This window comes from Vombatus ursinus, unplaced genomic scaffold (genome assembly GCF_900497805.2).
Source record: "Vombatus ursinus unplaced genomic scaffold, bare-nosed wombat genome assembly UNPS02010394.1, whole genome shotgun sequence".
NCBI lineage: Eukaryota > Metazoa > Chordata > Mammalia > Diprotodontia > Vombatidae > Vombatus > Vombatus ursinus.
In genome coordinates, this window is record NW_020950172.1 from 7805021 (window position 1) to 7822945 (window position 17925).

General features: G+C 45.6%; 1 protein-coding gene across 2 annotated transcripts in view; it reads right to left on the minus strand.

Annotated features, from left to right (window-relative positions):
- Positions 1-2846: 2846 nt before the first annotated feature.
- The window catches only part of PARVG (parvin gamma), a 36105-nt gene continuing 21026 nt past the window's right edge, over positions 2847-17925 (minus strand). The window contains exons 8-14 of one of the 2 annotated variants that reach the window (XR_003568440.1): positions 16706-16728; positions 13927-13988; positions 13762-13830; positions 10160-10261; positions 8789-8861; positions 6625-6832; positions 2847-3073 (exon numbers count right to left, since the gene is read on the minus strand). Coding sequence is in view for 1 of the 2 variants with exons in the window: in XM_027854282.1 (XP_027710083.1) it covers positions 6723-6832; positions 8789-8861; positions 10160-10261; positions 13762-13830; positions 13927-13988; positions 16706-16728 (439 nt within the window). In the remaining variant the exon portion in view is untranslated. Of the gene's footprint in view, positions 3074-6161; positions 6833-8788; positions 8862-10159; positions 10262-13761; positions 13831-13926; positions 13989-16705; positions 16729-17925 lie in introns of those variants that run through there. The other variant, XM_027854282.1, reaches the window with a different exon arrangement.

Genomic DNA, 17925 nt, shown 5'->3' on the forward strand with positions numbered 1-17925 from the left:
ACTTTTCCAGCTCTTACACTCCCTGTTCTGAAGCCCCTCTCAGCTTTGACCTTCCCTATTCCAAGTTCCCTCCCAGCCCGGGCAATCCCTTTTCTAAATCCTTTCCCTTCTCTAGGCCTCACTTTCCTCTTCTGTAAAATTGAGCTGTTGAATGAATAAAAATATCATCTCATAGTACCCAAAAGCTTTAAGGTTTTCAAAGCATTTTCCTCAGTGTGGCACCTTGTCAGGCAGATAACATTACTCTCCCCATTTTACAAAAGAGAAAACTGAGGGTCCAAGAAATAAAACTCTTGCCTCCGAGTTTACAACTAGCAAATCTAAGAGCCAGAACTAGAATCAGTGTCTCCTGGATCCAAGTCCCAAGCTCCTTCCTCCTCCTTTCAGAAATCCCTGTGTTCCCCCTAGGGCTTTAATCCTGCAATATTTCAGGTGGATTGGGACCTTTACCTTCTTGCCTTTTATTCAATCAATTCCCTCAGCAAAGATCACCACAGTGTGAGGCTCACTCCCATGACTCCCACCTTAAGTCCCACAGAACCTTTCCTAGAGAGGATGCTCAGTGTAAAAGCTAAGGACTTGATGTTCCCTGCAGCATCCTCCCCTTCTATACAGACATAGAAACATGCATGTATAATCCACATCCACACACACACACACACAGATGTATGCAGATCTCTCTCTCTCTCTCTCTCTCACTCACACACACACACACACACACACACACACACACACACACACTACTTACACATAGACATATCCATGCCTCCAGAAAGAAAGAGAAAGGAAACACTCTCCCCTTCTTCTCCCTCTCTTCCCTTCTTCCCCCAGTGTTCCTTTTTCTCCCTCTCTGTTTCCCTCTCTCACACATTTTCTCTCTCTTCCTCCTCCTCTCCTACACATTCTTCTTCTATCCTTTTACCCCTGTCTTTCTCTCCCTCATGGCCATCCTTCTTCTTTTTCTCCCTCTCTTATTCCCTGCCTTTCTCCCCTTATCTCCCTCCCTCCCTCTCTATCTTTCTCTATCTTCTTTCCCTCCTCCTTTTCTCTCTACCTCTCTCTCCTTCCTTTCCTCTTTTCCTGTCTCTCTCTGTTTTCTTCCCTCTCCTCTACCCACTCTTACATCCTCTGTCCCTCCCTCCTCCATTCTTCTCTCTTTTTCTCTCTCCCTCTCTCTCTCTCCCTTTCCCTTTCTCTCTCCTCTCTTTTCCTTTCAGCAAAAACACCCTGACTCTCCTGGTGAGTGGCAGAAGCTGCTGCTGATTGCATTTCTGCAGGTACAAGGTTCAGAACATTTTCCATTTCACTCCTCGGGGCCATGGTGACTCATCTACCAATCCATCCACAAGTATTTACAGAGCACCTACAGTGCATGTAGTCCTGGGCTCGGTGCCACAGAAAACACAAGGAAAGAGTGAGCCTGGGATGGCTGGCCTTAATAAAGTTCCCCTCCTTCAACTCCATTTACAGTTGGGTACAGCTAAGGCCTCGGAATGCCATATCTCAAATAGAAGTGTAATGACTGAGTAGCCTGAGGGCCAGCTCTTATCCAAATTATCAATCTGCCAGGGACTGACCTAGAAGCAGGCAGTCAGGACCATGGCCAGGGGTAATGGTGAAGATGGGAGCCACTAACCAGATCTGTCCTTTGGCAAAGGACAGCACCAAACCACTGCCAGAGTAACTGTGTTGGGCTACCGTGATGGATGAAGCAGGTGGAGCTGAATGTAATGGGGAGAAATTAAAGAACCCTCCTGCTTGCTACTAGATGGATGACAGTTGTGGTATCTTGTGGCAGACCCATTGGTATGCAGAGAGTGAGGAAAATGTGGGCATGTGAGTGAAGAAAGTGTAGGCTAGGTATGTGGACAGACTTTGCCTGTCCCTTCTAGGTAGACCCATGGATACAGATAAGACTCTGGGCTTGGAAATCCACACAATTTGGACTCCCAGGGTGTTTGTTTCAGTGTCTCTCTGAGGACTCCTCCCATGAAGGGGAACACCAAGGGGCCATGTATGGTGTTTCAGCTTTCTCTCCTCCTAACCATCTTATATGCTATGACTATACTCATACTTCCCTTTGGGTTATAGAAGTCAGCCTCTAATGGTAAAGTCTTCTGAAACTGCCTCCAATGTAGATTTTATCTCAGAATCTGGCCCACAAACCTTCTGGCAGGTCACCAAGCCTCTGTAATAGGGTCAGCAAGACCAGGGGTGAAGCCAACACATCCCACCTCCACATGCATACTACAACATCCCAACTCCTGGGTGGCCACGGGACAAGACCATGGGTGTTAGAGGGAGAAATGGACTCAGTGTTAGCACAATGAATGCATGTTGACTGATTCAGACTAGTCTGATGTCCCTCCTCTGATGCCACAGTCAGGGAGGCCACAGGGAAGGATGCTAATGGGCAAAGGAGAAATCCCAGAAGTGGGTTGAGGACCGTGCTGGAGGAAAAGGCATGTCTAAACCAGAAGCATTCTATTGCGAGAAAGCCCAAGTCCCAAAGACCAGAAAAGTTTCTGTAAGACTATTGGGAATTTACAATCAAATGGAAGAGAGGAACAAACATGCACATCACTGTTATACAAGGGGGAGTGTGTGATGGGGTGACAATGTAGTTTAGGGAAAAGAGCCTTGGTTCTAAGTTTGGAAAGTATGGGTTCAAATCCTCCATCTGCTGCTGAGTGACCTTGGACAAGTCTCTTTGCCTCACTGGGCCTCAGTTTCTTCATCTGTAAATGAGGGATTGATCCAGATAGTCTTTGAGGTCCTTTCCATTTCTATGTCCATGAATTTGGACATGATCCTATGATAAATGCAAAAAAGATGCCAAGGCCAGATGCTATGAAATGTGGTTATTATTGTTATTATTATTTATTCCTGGCATATTATTTATATGAGGCTGTGCTGATTTCCTCCCTCTGCACCACTTCACATGTCTTCCCATATTTCTTTGTCTTCTTTCTAGTCACCATGTCCTCTGTGGGTAATATCATTCTAGTCCATATGTCACAATTTCTCCAGCCATTTCCCAATCACCAGCATGCAGGTTGTTTCCAATGTTTTGCTGTTAACAAAAGAAAATCGGCTGTGGATATCCTGCTACCACTGATTTTTTCCACACCTTAATAAACTCTTTAGGGAATCCTTCTAGTAGGGGATTCATTGAGGTGAAGAGAATGAACAGCTCTCAGCATATTACTTCCCCAAAAGGTCGCTTTCAACTAAGAGTAGATAGGGAATGCTTACTGAATGGAACTGAGAACGTTTAGGAAGCAATACTTTGGAATTGGGGCTAGGATTAGTGACAGTGGGTCTCAAGTCTCAATGTTGCCTCTACCATCATCACCATCAGGAGGCGCTTATCTCTGTATGGTTATTTTGAGCCCTCTACAGGGCAAAGCCAAGGTCTAGATTAGACCCTGTTCTTCAGGGTTCTTACAGCCTAGGATGCACAGCACTGAGAGAGACCAATATGGAGAGGTGTGGAGATACTGTATGACCTCGGGCAAGGAACAAACTCTCTGAGCCTCCTCAGTTTCTTCATCTGTAAAATGAGCGATTTGGACTAGATGATCTGAGAGGTTCCTTCCAGCTCTAGGTCTGAGATCCCATGACCTTTCTCCTCTGGAAAATGAGGGGTTGGACTACAGACACCCTCTTGCTACTAGATGGATGACAGTTGTGGTATCTTGTGGCAGACCCATTGGTATGCAGAGAGTGAGAGAGTCACTAATCCTAATCATAGACTTAGAGCTCTGATCTGATGACCTACACCTGCATGAGAGTGATTTTCTCGGGCAGCCCTGTCAGCACCTTGGCCAGCAGCTCAGTTCAGATCATGACGGCTGATCCCTGTGAAGTGGACTGCATAGGAGTTAACCTTCACACCTGGGGTGGGAAGCCAAGGAGACCATCCCAAGGCCAGTCAGATCCTTAGAGCCTTCATAGCCTTTCCTTTCCACAGAGGCTCTGCCATTGTGACTCTGTTCTAGGATCCTGAATCTTAAGGATTCCCCTATCCTACTTGGCTTTGACTTCACCCTGGGGTTCCTGGCTGTGGCTTAGCACACTTGTTCTGGCTGGATTTTGATCTCCAATACTATTTATTGTCCAATCCTATTTATTGTATCTGTTTCCTCAGACCTAGTCCTCCTATTTCTAAACCATGGGTCTGTACTCTGGCTTTGCCTCCTAAATCTCTACCCTGTTGACACTATAGAGCACTCACCTCCCTGCTCCTCTCCTTGATTCACCAAGAATCTGCTCCCATTAAAGTCCCTTCCAGCATTTTCTGGGTGCTAGCAAGGATTAGACTGTATGACACGTGAACTAAATGCTCAGAGGAGAGATAAATCCATGTGCATGGAGTGGGGTAAAGGAGATGGGCTTTTTATGGGTCACATTCAGAAGGTAGAGAAGACGTGGGCTTTTTAGGGGTGGGAAAAACAGCATGGGTGAAAGCACCAAGGTGGGAGTAAGCATTGTGAGGGGGACAATGAAAAGCAAAAATGCATGTCCAAGAGTAACCAAGAACAGTTCCACATGCATACGTACTCCTACAACATAGTTGGTGGGTGACCTTGGGCAAGTCACAAATGCTCTCTAGGACTCTGTCTCACCACTTATCAGATGGAGACGTAGCCTCTGAATTGCAGCGGCATTACACTGTAGAACAATTGCTTATATAGACAAATTGGGAATTCAAGGTGAGGAATTAACCTAAATCTAAAAGGGATCTTGGTGGTGCAACCCCTCCATCCCAAGGAGGGGAAGTGACTTGGGTAAGGTCACTTAGGAAGTAGCCATTCTGGAATTTGAACCCAGGTCCTCTGGCTCCAAATTCAGATCTGCTTTTGAACTTACTGTAGAAGGTCATGGTAACATCCTGATTAGCTGTGGATGCCACCTACACTCCTTTCCTCTGCTTTTTTCTCCCTTGATAGTTTTCTACCAAAAATGCCAATTTCTGGGCATAATCTCCTCAGCTCTAGAAATGAAGCCCTGCAAATACCATCTTTAATCCTCTTGCAAGGTTTGATTCCTTTGGAAAACAGAAAATGCCAGGGCTTAGTTAAGAGAAAGCTCTGCACCAGCTCCCCCATAGGCAGGCAGGACCATTAGGCCACCCCAAGGAAAGGGGTTTTTTATTTCTTTTCTACAGAATATTTGAAAATAGCCACAGGATTTCACTTTAGATGCAGTTCCTTCGGTGAGCTGATTTAATTAAATTTTCTGGGAGAAGCAAGATGATTATTTTCAAACTTGTTGGCACCAGATGTCTGGTGAATCTCAGAACAATAAATTCCAGTGGTTGGCAATGAGGAAGAAGGATTTCTAAGGCCCTTCTCAGCTCTGACATTGCATGTCCTAAAGGCTCTCCCAGCTCTGATATTCCAGGACTCTATAACCTTGGATCTGGGTGTGCCTCTTTCCTCTGACCCTCCCAAGTGGCCATATACACCCAGACCTAGGAAGGGAAGGCTATTCTGTCATATCCAGAATTTTAACATAAATCATGAAGAATAAAAGGTTAGATAGCCCCCTACTCACTCTCTTCTTCCCATGCCACCCCTTTCAATCTCTCTAAACAAGATAACTACACTGGTCTGTCTCTTTTGGTGTGGGTGTTTTTCTTGCCATCCCTAGCACTTAATACAGTGTCTGGCACATACCAAGGGCTTAATAAATGCTCATTGACTTGACTTGACTTGACTAGGTGATGCAGCCAGCCTTTAGTGGAAGGTAGTAAAGTTCCCTTTCCTGGATATCTTCAAGCAGAGACTATTATCCTTTGTCAGGGACAACATAGGAGTCCTGTTCACTTCCTGGTTGGATGACATGCTTTCTACCCCTTTGAAGTTCCATTCAGCTCTCATTCCCTGTGACTCTCTGGGTGGGAGTTATATTGGAACATTCAGATGGATCTTTGATCTCATCAATATAGCCATTCCCTCCAAAGAGGAAGAAGGCAACTCATTCTTGCCTCCCCCACCTATGTCCCTTGCACCCTCAACCTCCCATAAGTTGACTGCAACAGGTCCACCCAAAATGCTACAGGCCTACCTTGGCATGACCAAGCCACCAAGGTAATGCTTGTCCAGTGAGACAAATTTTCAGCCCTTTGATAAAAGGAAAGGCTTCCTAACAATAAGTGCTGTCCAAAAATTTAATGGGTGGGATTTTCCCTTTACTGAAAATATCCAAGGGAATACTAGGTGAACAGTTGTCAGGAATGAAATAAAGGGGATTCTGACATGAATATGGGCTGGATTCAATGACCTCAAAGGTTCCTCTTAGTTCTGGGATTCCATGACTGAAATGGTGTTGCCATTCTCCACCAGCTCTTCTCCTGGGCTATCAGAAAGTCAGACACAAGCCTTCAGAGCTGCTGTCCGCAACCTAGGTGAAGGCTTCTTGTTCACTCATGACCACAGGGGTTAAAGAGCTGATCAGATGTCCTGGGCAGCCATCCATCTCACAAGGACTGAGGTCAAGTTCAAGGTCAGAGGGCCACATTCTTTCAGAGGTAAGCTCACATTTATTGGGGATATAAAGCCTCAGCTGAAACATAAACAGATTCCCAGATTCTAGACCACATCACCACTTCTCACTCACTTAACTTCCATGGATTCCTGTTACTTCAAAGATTAAACACACTTGCAAAGATCACATGGGCTGAAACCACTTCAGCAGAGCACTGTCTTCAAGAACGCCTAATTCCCAGCTTCAGTCTTTGTCTCCTCGGAGTCCTCGCTCCTCTTGTGTTTGGAAAACAAGCTGTAGAGTACCCTCAGTGTAGCTTTGGGGTCCCCACTGGTGATGTCTGTGGACAGAAGAGGGAGGTGCACATTTCTGTTTGTTCATTTATTCAGCAAATCTTGATTAAATACCTATTGTTTTCAGGGTGGTATGCAGAGCCCTACCGGGGATCCTTAGCTGAGCTCATCCCAGGCTGCTTACAGCCCGGTAAGGAAGGCAAGGCATAGACCTCAGCATGGAGTACAGCCCCAGGCTTAGAGGCACAAAACCGAGGTTCAAATCCTGGCTCCACAATTTCATCTCTGTGACCCTCTGCAAATCATTTCCCCTCAGAGCCTCAGTTTCCTCTTCTGTAAAACAGATTTTAAAAAGCCTTGACTGGGTATATCACAATCAGGAGAGAGTGGAATCACCCATTTGGAACCAAAAGGGACCTTAGAAGTCATCTGATCCAAGCCTCTCTTTTTACAGATGAGGAAAGTGAAGGCCCAGAGAGGGCAAGGACCTTGCTCAGGGCACAGAGATAGCAGGGGACAAGACTGGGACCTAAACCCAGGTCCTTGCTCTCCAAATCCAGCACCCTTTCTACTGCACCAATGCTCCGAGTGTCATTGAAGCCTTGAGAAAAGCACTGTGGAGAGTGGCCTAAGTATCAACAACAACAATAACAACACAAGTGGACACAGAGCTGTCTTGGGCAGCAGCTTCTGACATCTCCTGGCTGTGTGACCTTGGGGCAGTCACTTAACTTTCCTATGCTCCCACACAACTTCCAAAGCCTGTAAATTATGGAAGTTACCAGTCTTCATTGGTAGAGGGGGCTTCCTCACTGGCTGTTGCTTATACCAATGAACTCACTGGTCTGCACCAAAATAAAATAAAACCAACCAGACAAGTGAAAACAAGACGGAATATAAAAGGGCTGGAGGAAGGACAGAAAGCATTGTGAGAATTCAAAAGATGAAGCAGTCCTTTCTGGTTGGGAGCATTAGGGAGGGCTTCATAGAAGAGGTGGCATTGGGGCAGGACCAAGGATGGGGAGGAATTGAATTGGTGGAGATGGGCCAGTGGTAAGGAAGGGAGGGCATTCCAGGCAGAGGAAGCAGCATGAGAAAAGGTGCAAGGGTGGGAAGCCCCCAGTTGTCCAGTCTGAAGGGGATTACCAGTGAAGGGAGTATTGGACCATAACGTGGAGTGGGAGGGTAGTGCCTGATTAAAAAAGTGTTCAAGAGCCAGGCAGAAGAGGTCAGACTTTACTCAACAGGCAACAGGGGACCCTAGAAGCTGGTTGAGAAGAGCAATGACATGAGCAGATCTATTCATAAGAAAAATGATGCTGGAAGGAATCTGGAGGGTGGATTGGAGGAGAAGGAAGGTGGGGAATGCTTAGTGCAGTAGCCCAGGCAGGTGGCAATGAAGACCTGTTCCAGGGTGACGCCCATGGGCCTCCAGAGCAATTCCTGGGGGTGAAATGGACAGGACTTGGGGACTGATCATCACATGATACAATCATTAGAGCTTTTAAATGGCTAGTTCTGGGGCCCTTCCTCTAGGAAATCTCTGATTTGGACTAACCCCATCCTGATCCTTGAAGATCCTGAGACTTCTGACAAACCTGTGAGGTAGTGAGCCACAGCAGATGCTATCATCTTCGTTTTACAGACAAGGGAGCTGAGGATCAGACATATGGCATACGCGCTCAAACTCACGCAGCTGAGGAAGCACCTACTTTGAGCTGGGATACAGAACGTGGTTTTCTGACTATCATCTCATTTCTTTGTATCCCCAGTGGAGTGGGTCACATAGGAAGTGCTTAATAAATGTTTGTTGATTGACTAACTGATTGACATTAGTCCCTCTGACAAGTGCACAGGCTACAGCTGAGTGAGAAGCGTGGGCTTCTGGGCTCTCGAGGAGAGCCTGTTTGCCTGCCAGCCAGGAAGGCGAGCCCTGTTTCTAGCTAACAAGGGCAAAGCAATCGACTCCCTACTCGAGAGCATCTTCTGAGGTGCCCACTGACCTTCGGGGTTGACCGGATAATTGAGCAGGTCTCCTTCCTTCAGTAGGTCCATGGCCAGGTTAACATTATGCAGCTGGGAAAGAGAAAAAGTCACCTGGGACAACAGAAAAGAGCAGTCTATCCTCACCTGAGAAAGGGTCCCGGAGACCACCCAGGATGGGCAGGGGGAGGCCAGGAGACACGGAAACCCAAAGACAGCTCCTCAGGCTCTGGCTGGCAAGAAAGGGAGCAGAGCACAGGCCTAGGGGTTGGTCCTGGCTCTGCCACAGACTGACAGTGTGACTTTGAACAAGTCACTGCATGACTCTGGGCCTCAGTCTTAGAACCTAGAAAGGAGGGAGCTTCGCCAACTGAAAACTCAGGCCCTCCCAGCCCTGACATCCCCTGTTCTATGTTCCCTCCCAGCCCTGACATCCCCTGTTCTATGTTCCCTCCCAAAGCTGGCATTCTATGGTCCATGTTCTAACATCATATGTTCCAAGGTCCCTTTCAGGCTTCTTCTGTGATTCTCTAAGCTGCTGGGTGAGTTGTCCTCTCTCACAATGCCCTTGACAGGGTTTGACAAAAGGAAAACCATCTAATTCTCTCGCAAACACGTTTGCCGCCATTGCCTGGGCAAAGAGCAGTTCCCCCATCGCATGGAGCTCATCTATTTCAGAAGGCGCCTTGTACTCGGACAATGGAAAGGAAACCCTGATGGAGCTCTGGGTGACAAGGGGCCCCAGCCTAGAGGGGGAGGGGTGGGGAGAGGAGCAGAGCCACACAACGGCCGCATCCTCCGGACCCAGTGTGATGTTCATCAGCCTGGGCAGCCTCCCTCCATCAGCTTCATCACTGCGAAGCTGGGGGCCCTTCCTCCAGACCTGCCCCCGTAACCCCCTTCTGCCCCAAACAGGACCCCGCAGTGAGTGAGCGCCCAGCTGCACCCATCTCCTGCTTCCATCCATCTGCCTCTGGGGAAGGAAGGAAACTAAAACCGGGAAGATGACCTCTGCTTCTCCCCTTAAGGGATCTGGGATTCCATCAGGAGCAGCAGCCCACATCTGTTAGCAGTGTTTTTCAAGTGCCCTGCAGGGGCAGGAGCTACTATCTCCAGTTCCACTTGACACATAAAGAGACTAAGGGTCAGAAAGCTCAAGTGGCCTTATCAGTCAGTCAATTAGCAAGCATTTATAAAGCACCTGACAGGCAGGAGAACTTCATAAAGGTTTATTGACTGCCTGCCTGCCTGCCTGCCAGGCATTGTGCCAGGCGCTGGAATTGTCCAGGCTTCCAGGAGAATACAAGGTCCTTGAGGATAAGGATTGTCTCACTTTTGCTTTTGTCTCCTTGGCACCTGGTACATTTTGGGGGGAGTGAGGAGTAACTCACCATTTCAGCAGGAGAACTGGGGGTCAGGAAAAAATCTTTTAAGTTCAGGAAATAGCCTTCAAGCTGTCCAATCAACAAGATTAGAATAACCCCATCTGCAAACTGCAAGAGAAGGCACAGTGAGGGCCAGCTTGGTGGCTGTGCTTCTGAGAACTGGATTCCACTCAATCCAGTGAGCACCGATTAAGCACCTACTAATCACCTATTAAGCACTGATTAAGCACCTACTAAGTGCTAGGCACTTAGTGGAATAAGACCCAAGTCTGGAAGGAATCTAAGGCTTCCAAGAGGTAGATACAAGGAGAAGTAACATTGCATGCATGGGGAGGGGGGAGGGAATAGAATGTCAGAGAAAGCAGGCCAGTGTGACTGGAGAAATATCTAACCAGCCTGCAAAGGGAAGCTGTGGCCAGTTGTGACGGATTCAAAATGCCAAACAGAGGAGACGATTTTACCCCAGAGGCAGGAGAGAGGCATAGAAGATTCTAACCTGGTTTTACTTGGGGCTCTGCAGATGAAAAAATGCTCAGGTATTCCAACAAGTAAATGGAATTCCCCTAGAGGGAATGAGCTGCCTGTCACTGGAAGTCTTCAAGGGAACAAAGTATTCATCAGAGATGTTGGCAGGGTTGACCTCTGAGATCCCTTACAGCTCTGGTATTCTATTATCCTGCTGAGATTCCAGTCCATTTGGGAAGGACAAGAAAGGGAGCAAAAATCCCATTTATTTCTAGGAGTCTCATATTCAATGTCTTTGATTTCACATGTGTGTGTCTGTGTGTGTGTGTCTGTGTGTGTGTGTGTGTGTGTGTGTGTGTGTGTGTGTGTGTGTTCTCTCTGGTATAGATCTCAACCCTTCCACATCACTAGAGCAGAAAGAACATGGAGAGAGACCATGTGGAGTAGTGGCTAAAGAGTGAGCCTCATTGTTAAGACAATGGTCCTGCCTCTGACACACACTAGCTGTAGGACTTTAGTTAATCTCTCAGGGTCTCAGGCAACTTTTTATAACTATAGCAGGCAGAACAGTGAGGCAATCTTCTTGGGTAGAGGAAGTTTCCTCATGAGAAATTCCTTATATCAATGAAAGCACAGATCTAATTTTTTAAAAGAAGGAAGGAAAAAGGAAAGAAGGAGGAAAGGAAGGAAAAAAGAAGGAAGGAGGGAAAGAGGCAGGGAGGGAGGAAAGAAGGGAAGGAAGGAAAGAAGATGGGAAGGAATGAAGAAGGAAGGAAGGAAAGAAGGTGGGAAGGAATGAAGAAGGAAGGAAGGAGGAAGGAAAAATATAGACTTATGGTATAAGTCCCAGCACTGTTATTGTGTAACTCTAGACCTATTTTTCTATGTTTTTCTTAGTGATCTCGGGAAAATTGCTTAATCTCCCTGGGTCTCAGTTTCTTCATCTATAAAAAAGGAGAGTCAGACTAGACGTCTTCTTAGGTCACTTATGGCAAGGGTATGCTGGTAAATAACAACCAGGTTTCCAAAAGAAAAACTGTGTCCGAAGCTCAATCTGCATTGTTACTATTTTCTCCATCACTTTCTTAAGTCTAGAGCAACAACCAAGAAAAAAATAAATCAAGCCTTGATTTGTTGCATTTGCTGATTTTCAAGGTTTAAAAGCTCACATTGAAGTTTTAACAACCAGCTTTCTCAATAGGAATGGGTTCCAGTATACCTCTGCTTCTATGTCTAAGCTTATGTTCCTATGATCCTGAGTTATTTCTCCTACCCTGTGCCTCAGTTCCCTATTCCATAAAAATGAGGGGTAGGACCACATGGCCTTGGAGTTGCCTTCCAGCTAAAAAGCTTTTTCAATCTCTGTGGAACCTGATAGCATGTGGATTCCCCCAGAAGAGCCTTTGAGAACCCAGGTTCGCCTTCCTGCCAGCATGAACCATCAGACAGGGGCATCCGTGGGGATCTCATGAGCCTTCCTGCCTGTAGATAGGGAGACAAAGCTGTAAGCCGTGCCAGCCACATCCTCCGCTAATACAATCCCACGGAGCAGCCTCAGGGGTATCAAAGAGGAGATTAGTTATCTGAGGGAAGTCATTATTCACGTCCCATAATGGAATTTCCTTAGATGAGTTTTGGCCGCCTGCTATTTGTCTCGGGCTAAGAGTTTCTCAGTGGATACTGCAGAATAACACAATAGCCGTGCTTGTAATGTCATCCCTTCTATTCAGGCCTCTGCAAACGCTTTCTCCATCCTGTGTTATTCTCTTCCAGATCTGATCATTTTACAGGGGTCACCCACCAGGTCAGAGACAGCAGAGAGACCTCGGAGCTAAAACCCATGAATGATGAGGATGCACAGAGAGAGAGGGACCCAGAGAAGGCATTTTAGTAACAGGCAGGCAAAGTCTGAATGTTTTAATAAGACATTTACAAATGCGGGGAGAAATCAAAGACTTTCTAGCACCGAATCTTGGGGCTAACACTTAGTAGGTGCTTCAATGTTTGTGAAATGAATGAATAAAATCCCTTGACCCCACCATCCCCTCAAGCTATCATCTCATATCTCTCCTGTTTTCCTGCCAAGCTCTTAGAAAGAACTATCACCTCTCACTGCCTCCTGTTTCATTCAGCTGATCAAAAATCTTCAGGGCTCCCTCTTGCCTCTAGTACAGACATACAGCCTCTTCAGCTGAGCGGTGAAAGTTCTCCAGAATCTAGCTCTAGCCTCTCACCCCCTATTCCTTTCTATACAGTCTACGTCCCAGCCAAACTGGATTATTACATCTTTCCTGACTGCAACATTGCATCTTTCACCTCTGAGCAACTGGCATCTTGCATGCCTGGGACAGCTATCTCCCTCGTTTCTGTTGGTTAAAATCCTCCATTCTTTGAGGCTCAGCTCAAATACTGCCTCTTCCATGAAGCCTTCCCTGATCTTCCCAGATCTCTTCCTTCATTGTTTCTAAAGCGCTTTCCTTCACTCTCTCCTTTGCTCTTACATCATACTCATTTGTCTTTATGTCATATCGATAACTCCCAGTGATGAAACTCCTTTTGCCCACACTGAATGGTGCCTTTTGGACAACTCATTGCCATAGAGAGTTGCCTGAGGCACTGAGATAGTGTGACTTACTCTTGGGTCACCAAAGTGGAACTTGATCCAGGTCTTCCTGTCTTGCCAGCTCCCTTTCCTCTAGGCCATGATGTCTCTCCGTGTCATACACCCACGAATGGATTGTAAGCTCCTTAAGGTTGGGGACTACGTCTTACTTCATTTGTATATCCCCAGCACCATGCACAGTGCTCTGCCATACGTAGACATTTAATAGACTGTGTTGAATCTCACCCTAACTACCTTCTCCCTCTCCCAGTGCCTGGCACAAGGGTCTGCATACAAGATGTTTGTTGAAAGGAAAAAAAGGAATGGTGTCTAACATGAGAAGGGCATCACAGCTTCACAGGAAAGGACTTGTCAGCACAAATCCTCTCTGTCTGCTTTGAACTAAAGGTATCTCCCAGCCACCACCCAAGTTATCACAAGAGCAAAAATCTATTTTTTAAGTGAATATCCAAAGGAAAAGTGAGCCACCTGCTACCCAGGCCCCCTGGGTGAACCCAGGTACTAGTCTGGGAGTCCCTACCTGGGTATCAATATTTCGCACAGACAACCCCAAACGCTCCATCTTCTTGTTGACAAACTTTATGATTGCCTATGAAAAAGAGGACAAAACAGAACTGAGTATCCCAGAGCAACCTGCGATGGACCACTGTGTGTCAGCTTTCAGCAGAGCTGGGGTCTCACTTACCTCTTTGACAGCATTCACTTTCTCCGGGGCAAGTTTAAATAATTCATCAAAGATGTCGACTTCTGTAGAAACATATTCAATAAAGGCTTCATTAGGATTCTATTACCTGCAAGACGACCAAAGGCTGAGCCAGAGGGAGCTGTCATTAGAGGACTCCCCTTCTCTGGAGCCTAGCCCTAATACACTTATTATCAACCTGATAATTTGATATTCATTCACTCACCCATTCATTCACTCTCTTATTCATTTATTCACTCACTCATTTACTTATTCACTAATTCATTCACTCACCCTTATTCATTTATTCACATATTCATTTACTCATTTCATCTATTCACCTTGTTTATTCCTTCATTTATTCATTCACTCATTCATTTATTCACTTCATTCATTCACTCATTCATTTATTCACTTCATTCATTCACTCATTCATCTATTCACCTCATTTGTGCCTTCATTTATTCATTCACCCATGTATTTATTCACTCATTCATTCACTTACTTTTCACTCATTTACTCATTCATTTATTCACTTAGTCTCTTATTCAACTCACTTCTTCCTTTATTCACTCATTTACTCACATATCCACTTATTCAGTTATTCATTCACTAACTCACTTGTTCCCTCATTTACTCATTCATTTATTTGCCCATTCATTCATTCATTCATTCAATTCATTTATTCCTTTATTTATTTGCTCATTCATTCACATATTCAATTATTCACTCACTCATTTACTTATCCACTAACAAATTCCTTCAGGCACCCATTTTTCCACTTACACTCTCAGTTACTCACTTAACCAACAAATAGTTATGGAACATCCTTTCGATGTGAGAGATCCAAAGAATTTAACACCTGATGCTCAGACTCTATTTGAGGAATAATACATATGCCCACTGATAACCTTCAGCTTCACACAGCAGGATGTGCCCAAACTTCGTTGGCAGATCTACAAAGAGCTGTGTCACTGCAAACTCACTATGTGAGTCTTGGACCCCAGGTCCCCAAGTCTATGTGAAGGCTGGAGAACATCTTTCCCCTCTCTGACCTGCAAAAACCTATTCCTTTTTCTCCCTGGACCTTGTGACGCCCTCATATACCTGTTTGTTTTTCATATTTAAATGTTTCCCTTGGTTTGCCCTTAGACAGGGGCAAAGACAGGGGAGTTGAGCTGTCTGAGCTCATGCACTCCCCGATGTTGTCACACTTGTCTTCATCAGAGGTGATTCCAAGTTCTCAAAGGCCAAACTAATAAAGTATAATCCATCAGTCTATCAAACACTTATTGAATGCTCACTAGGTGCTGGCACAAGTGTTGGTCCATTCTATCATGGTTGAAAAGGTTTGAGTATGAGGTCAATTCATCCATGTGTCTTTCATTCATCGTGTGGTTCATGTTCAGGTACTTTGCAAAGCAGAAAGTTCTGCACAAATGTACTACTGAACCATCACAATAAGAGGAATGAAGTCAACACTAACCAGTTCTGAAGTATTAGTCAGAACATATGAAGAGAATAAAAATCCTTTATATTCATTGGGTGAGGTACAGCTTCCAAAGGTTTCACATGCATAATCTGCTTTGATTCTCACAGTAGCTCAGGGTAGACAGAGATACTGAATATGAATCAAATATAATTGTACGTATTTAGTCATGAGGCTCATCATGTTGAATTTCTTTTCTTTTTTTTTTTCCTTTGGACAGAGATACTAAAATCTGCATTAGCAAAATCACAAATCTTTAACCTATGATACATGAGCCTGGAGACTGGGCTGCTCTTCCCAACAATAGGAGCTATCCAGCAGAATGGGCTATGTTGGGAAATAGTGGGCTCCCCTTTCCTGATGGGCTCTAAGTACTGGCTGGATAATTGCTTATTGGGGTTTATGTGGAGGGAACTTCTAGTCTGCTATGAGCTGGACTAGATGCCCTCTGGAGTCCCTTCTCGTTCTGAAATTCTACAATTCTGGAGTCTTGGAAAACAATAAACTCAATTCTCTCACACAGTAATGGAACCCTTTATGGTCACTATTTCTTTTGAACCCCATGGCATGACAGCCCTGGAAGGTAAGTCATGAAAATGTTGTTAGCCCATTTCACAGGTGAGTAAATAGGCTCCGAGATGGGGAAGGTGACTTCTCAATGGTTATACAGCCATTTGAGAGTGGGGCTAAAATTGGGCCCCAGATCTCCTAACTCTGAGTCCCTTCCTATTCCTAATACACCCTACTGCCAAAAAGACAGATGGACAGGCGGGGAGGCAAACAAATAGACAGGACACTTGAGAGGTGCATGCTAGATTATGAGACTCGCACATGTATCCCCCATTAGACTATAAGCTCCCTAAGGGCAGGTACTGTATTTTTTTTTTCATTTTGGTATTCTCAGCACCCAAAACAGACCTACAACATTATAGAGGGTCAGGGAAGTCCAGGTCTATGATTTTTTTTTCAGAATAGAGACCTTCCAATACAAAAATTCCCTTTATGAAAGCATTTCATCCACCTGTCTGTGACCTTTAGTCTTGGAGATTGGCCTGGGGCACTGAGAGTACATGACTTGGTAAGCTGGACTTGAACCCAGGTCCTCCTGGCTAAATGGCTCTGTATTCCCTATGACCTGCTTCCCCTCCCCAAGAACATAAGAGATGTTTGATAAGTGTTTGTTGGGAGAAACTGAATTGAACACAAGGAAAGATCATTCATCATGCATGTCGCTAGCAACAGCCAAGTAATAGGGAGAGATTTCCGCTTTTCCACCTGGGGGCAAAGACTTACTTGACTGCTGATCTGAATCCATGCTAAAGACAAAAGAAAAAAGTGGTTAAAACCCATCTGCTGCTAACATCGGTCTTTCCCTCTATGGCTGGCCGCACTTCAGCACGACAGGGAGCTGGGTAAACAAAACCCTCTCAAGCAAAGCTTCCTGAATCAGCAGCTCCCCCAGCCTTGGTTTGCCAGTCAGTGAGGCTGTCCAGGCTCCAGGCCATTCCAGAGACTCTTAAAAGGACCACCCATCACCTGTACCTTTGGACAAGCTGCAGGGACTGGGTACACACACGGACAGAAGCAAATGAGGTCTGGGACTCAGAAGAAGCAGACTGCCTTCTGTGAAGGGGCGAAGCCCTAACTCTGAACACAGGCCCCCAATGTATCTTAAAGCCCAAATCGAAAACAAGGGCAGAATTCATTAAATGGGTCATTTAATGACCCATAACCCTGAACTGAGAATGGGGCTTCTATGACCTCAAGAGGGAAGAACATATGATGATCATAAATACTAATTGCAGCACCACTGAAGGGAAGCGAATTCTTGGAATGCCTCTCTCAGCATTCAGCCTTCCCTATGGAAGCCCCAAATTCTCAGTTTACCAACAACGGCCCTTTATCGGTCAGTAATTAATTACTTGTGGTCCAGGAGGTCTACCATTTATTAGCTGTGTCATCCTGGATAAGTCATTTGTCCTCTCTGGGTGTCTATTTCCTCAATTGTAAAATGGGGGTGGCATTTTTTTTTGCCAACATGGAACAAACCATGGGCATCCCTTCTGTGTAGAAATACAGGCAGAAGGCTTGGTCAGACCTGCTGGTGCACTCAGATTGGATGCCACAGCACTCTCATCCTAGATGAAATTCATTGGATCAATAGGATGCTTGGAGGAAAGGGACTTGGTAAATGAGCTTGGTATATTAATTCGTCAGCACATATGAGCTTTTTAATATTGCATTTCAAAATTTATGTCTTCAGAATTTCAATCACAGAACCAAAGAATATCAGAGATGAGAAGATTTTAAGAGACAAAATATTAGAGCTGGGAGGGGCCTTAGAACAGGGAACGTCAGGACTGGGAAGGAGCTTAGAACAGGGAACGTCAGGACTGGGAAGGAGCTTAGAACAGGGAACGTCAGGGCTGGGAGGGAGCTTAGAACAGGGAACGTCAGGACTGGGAAGGAGCTTAGAACAGGGAATGTCAGGATTGGGGGGAGCTTAGAATAGG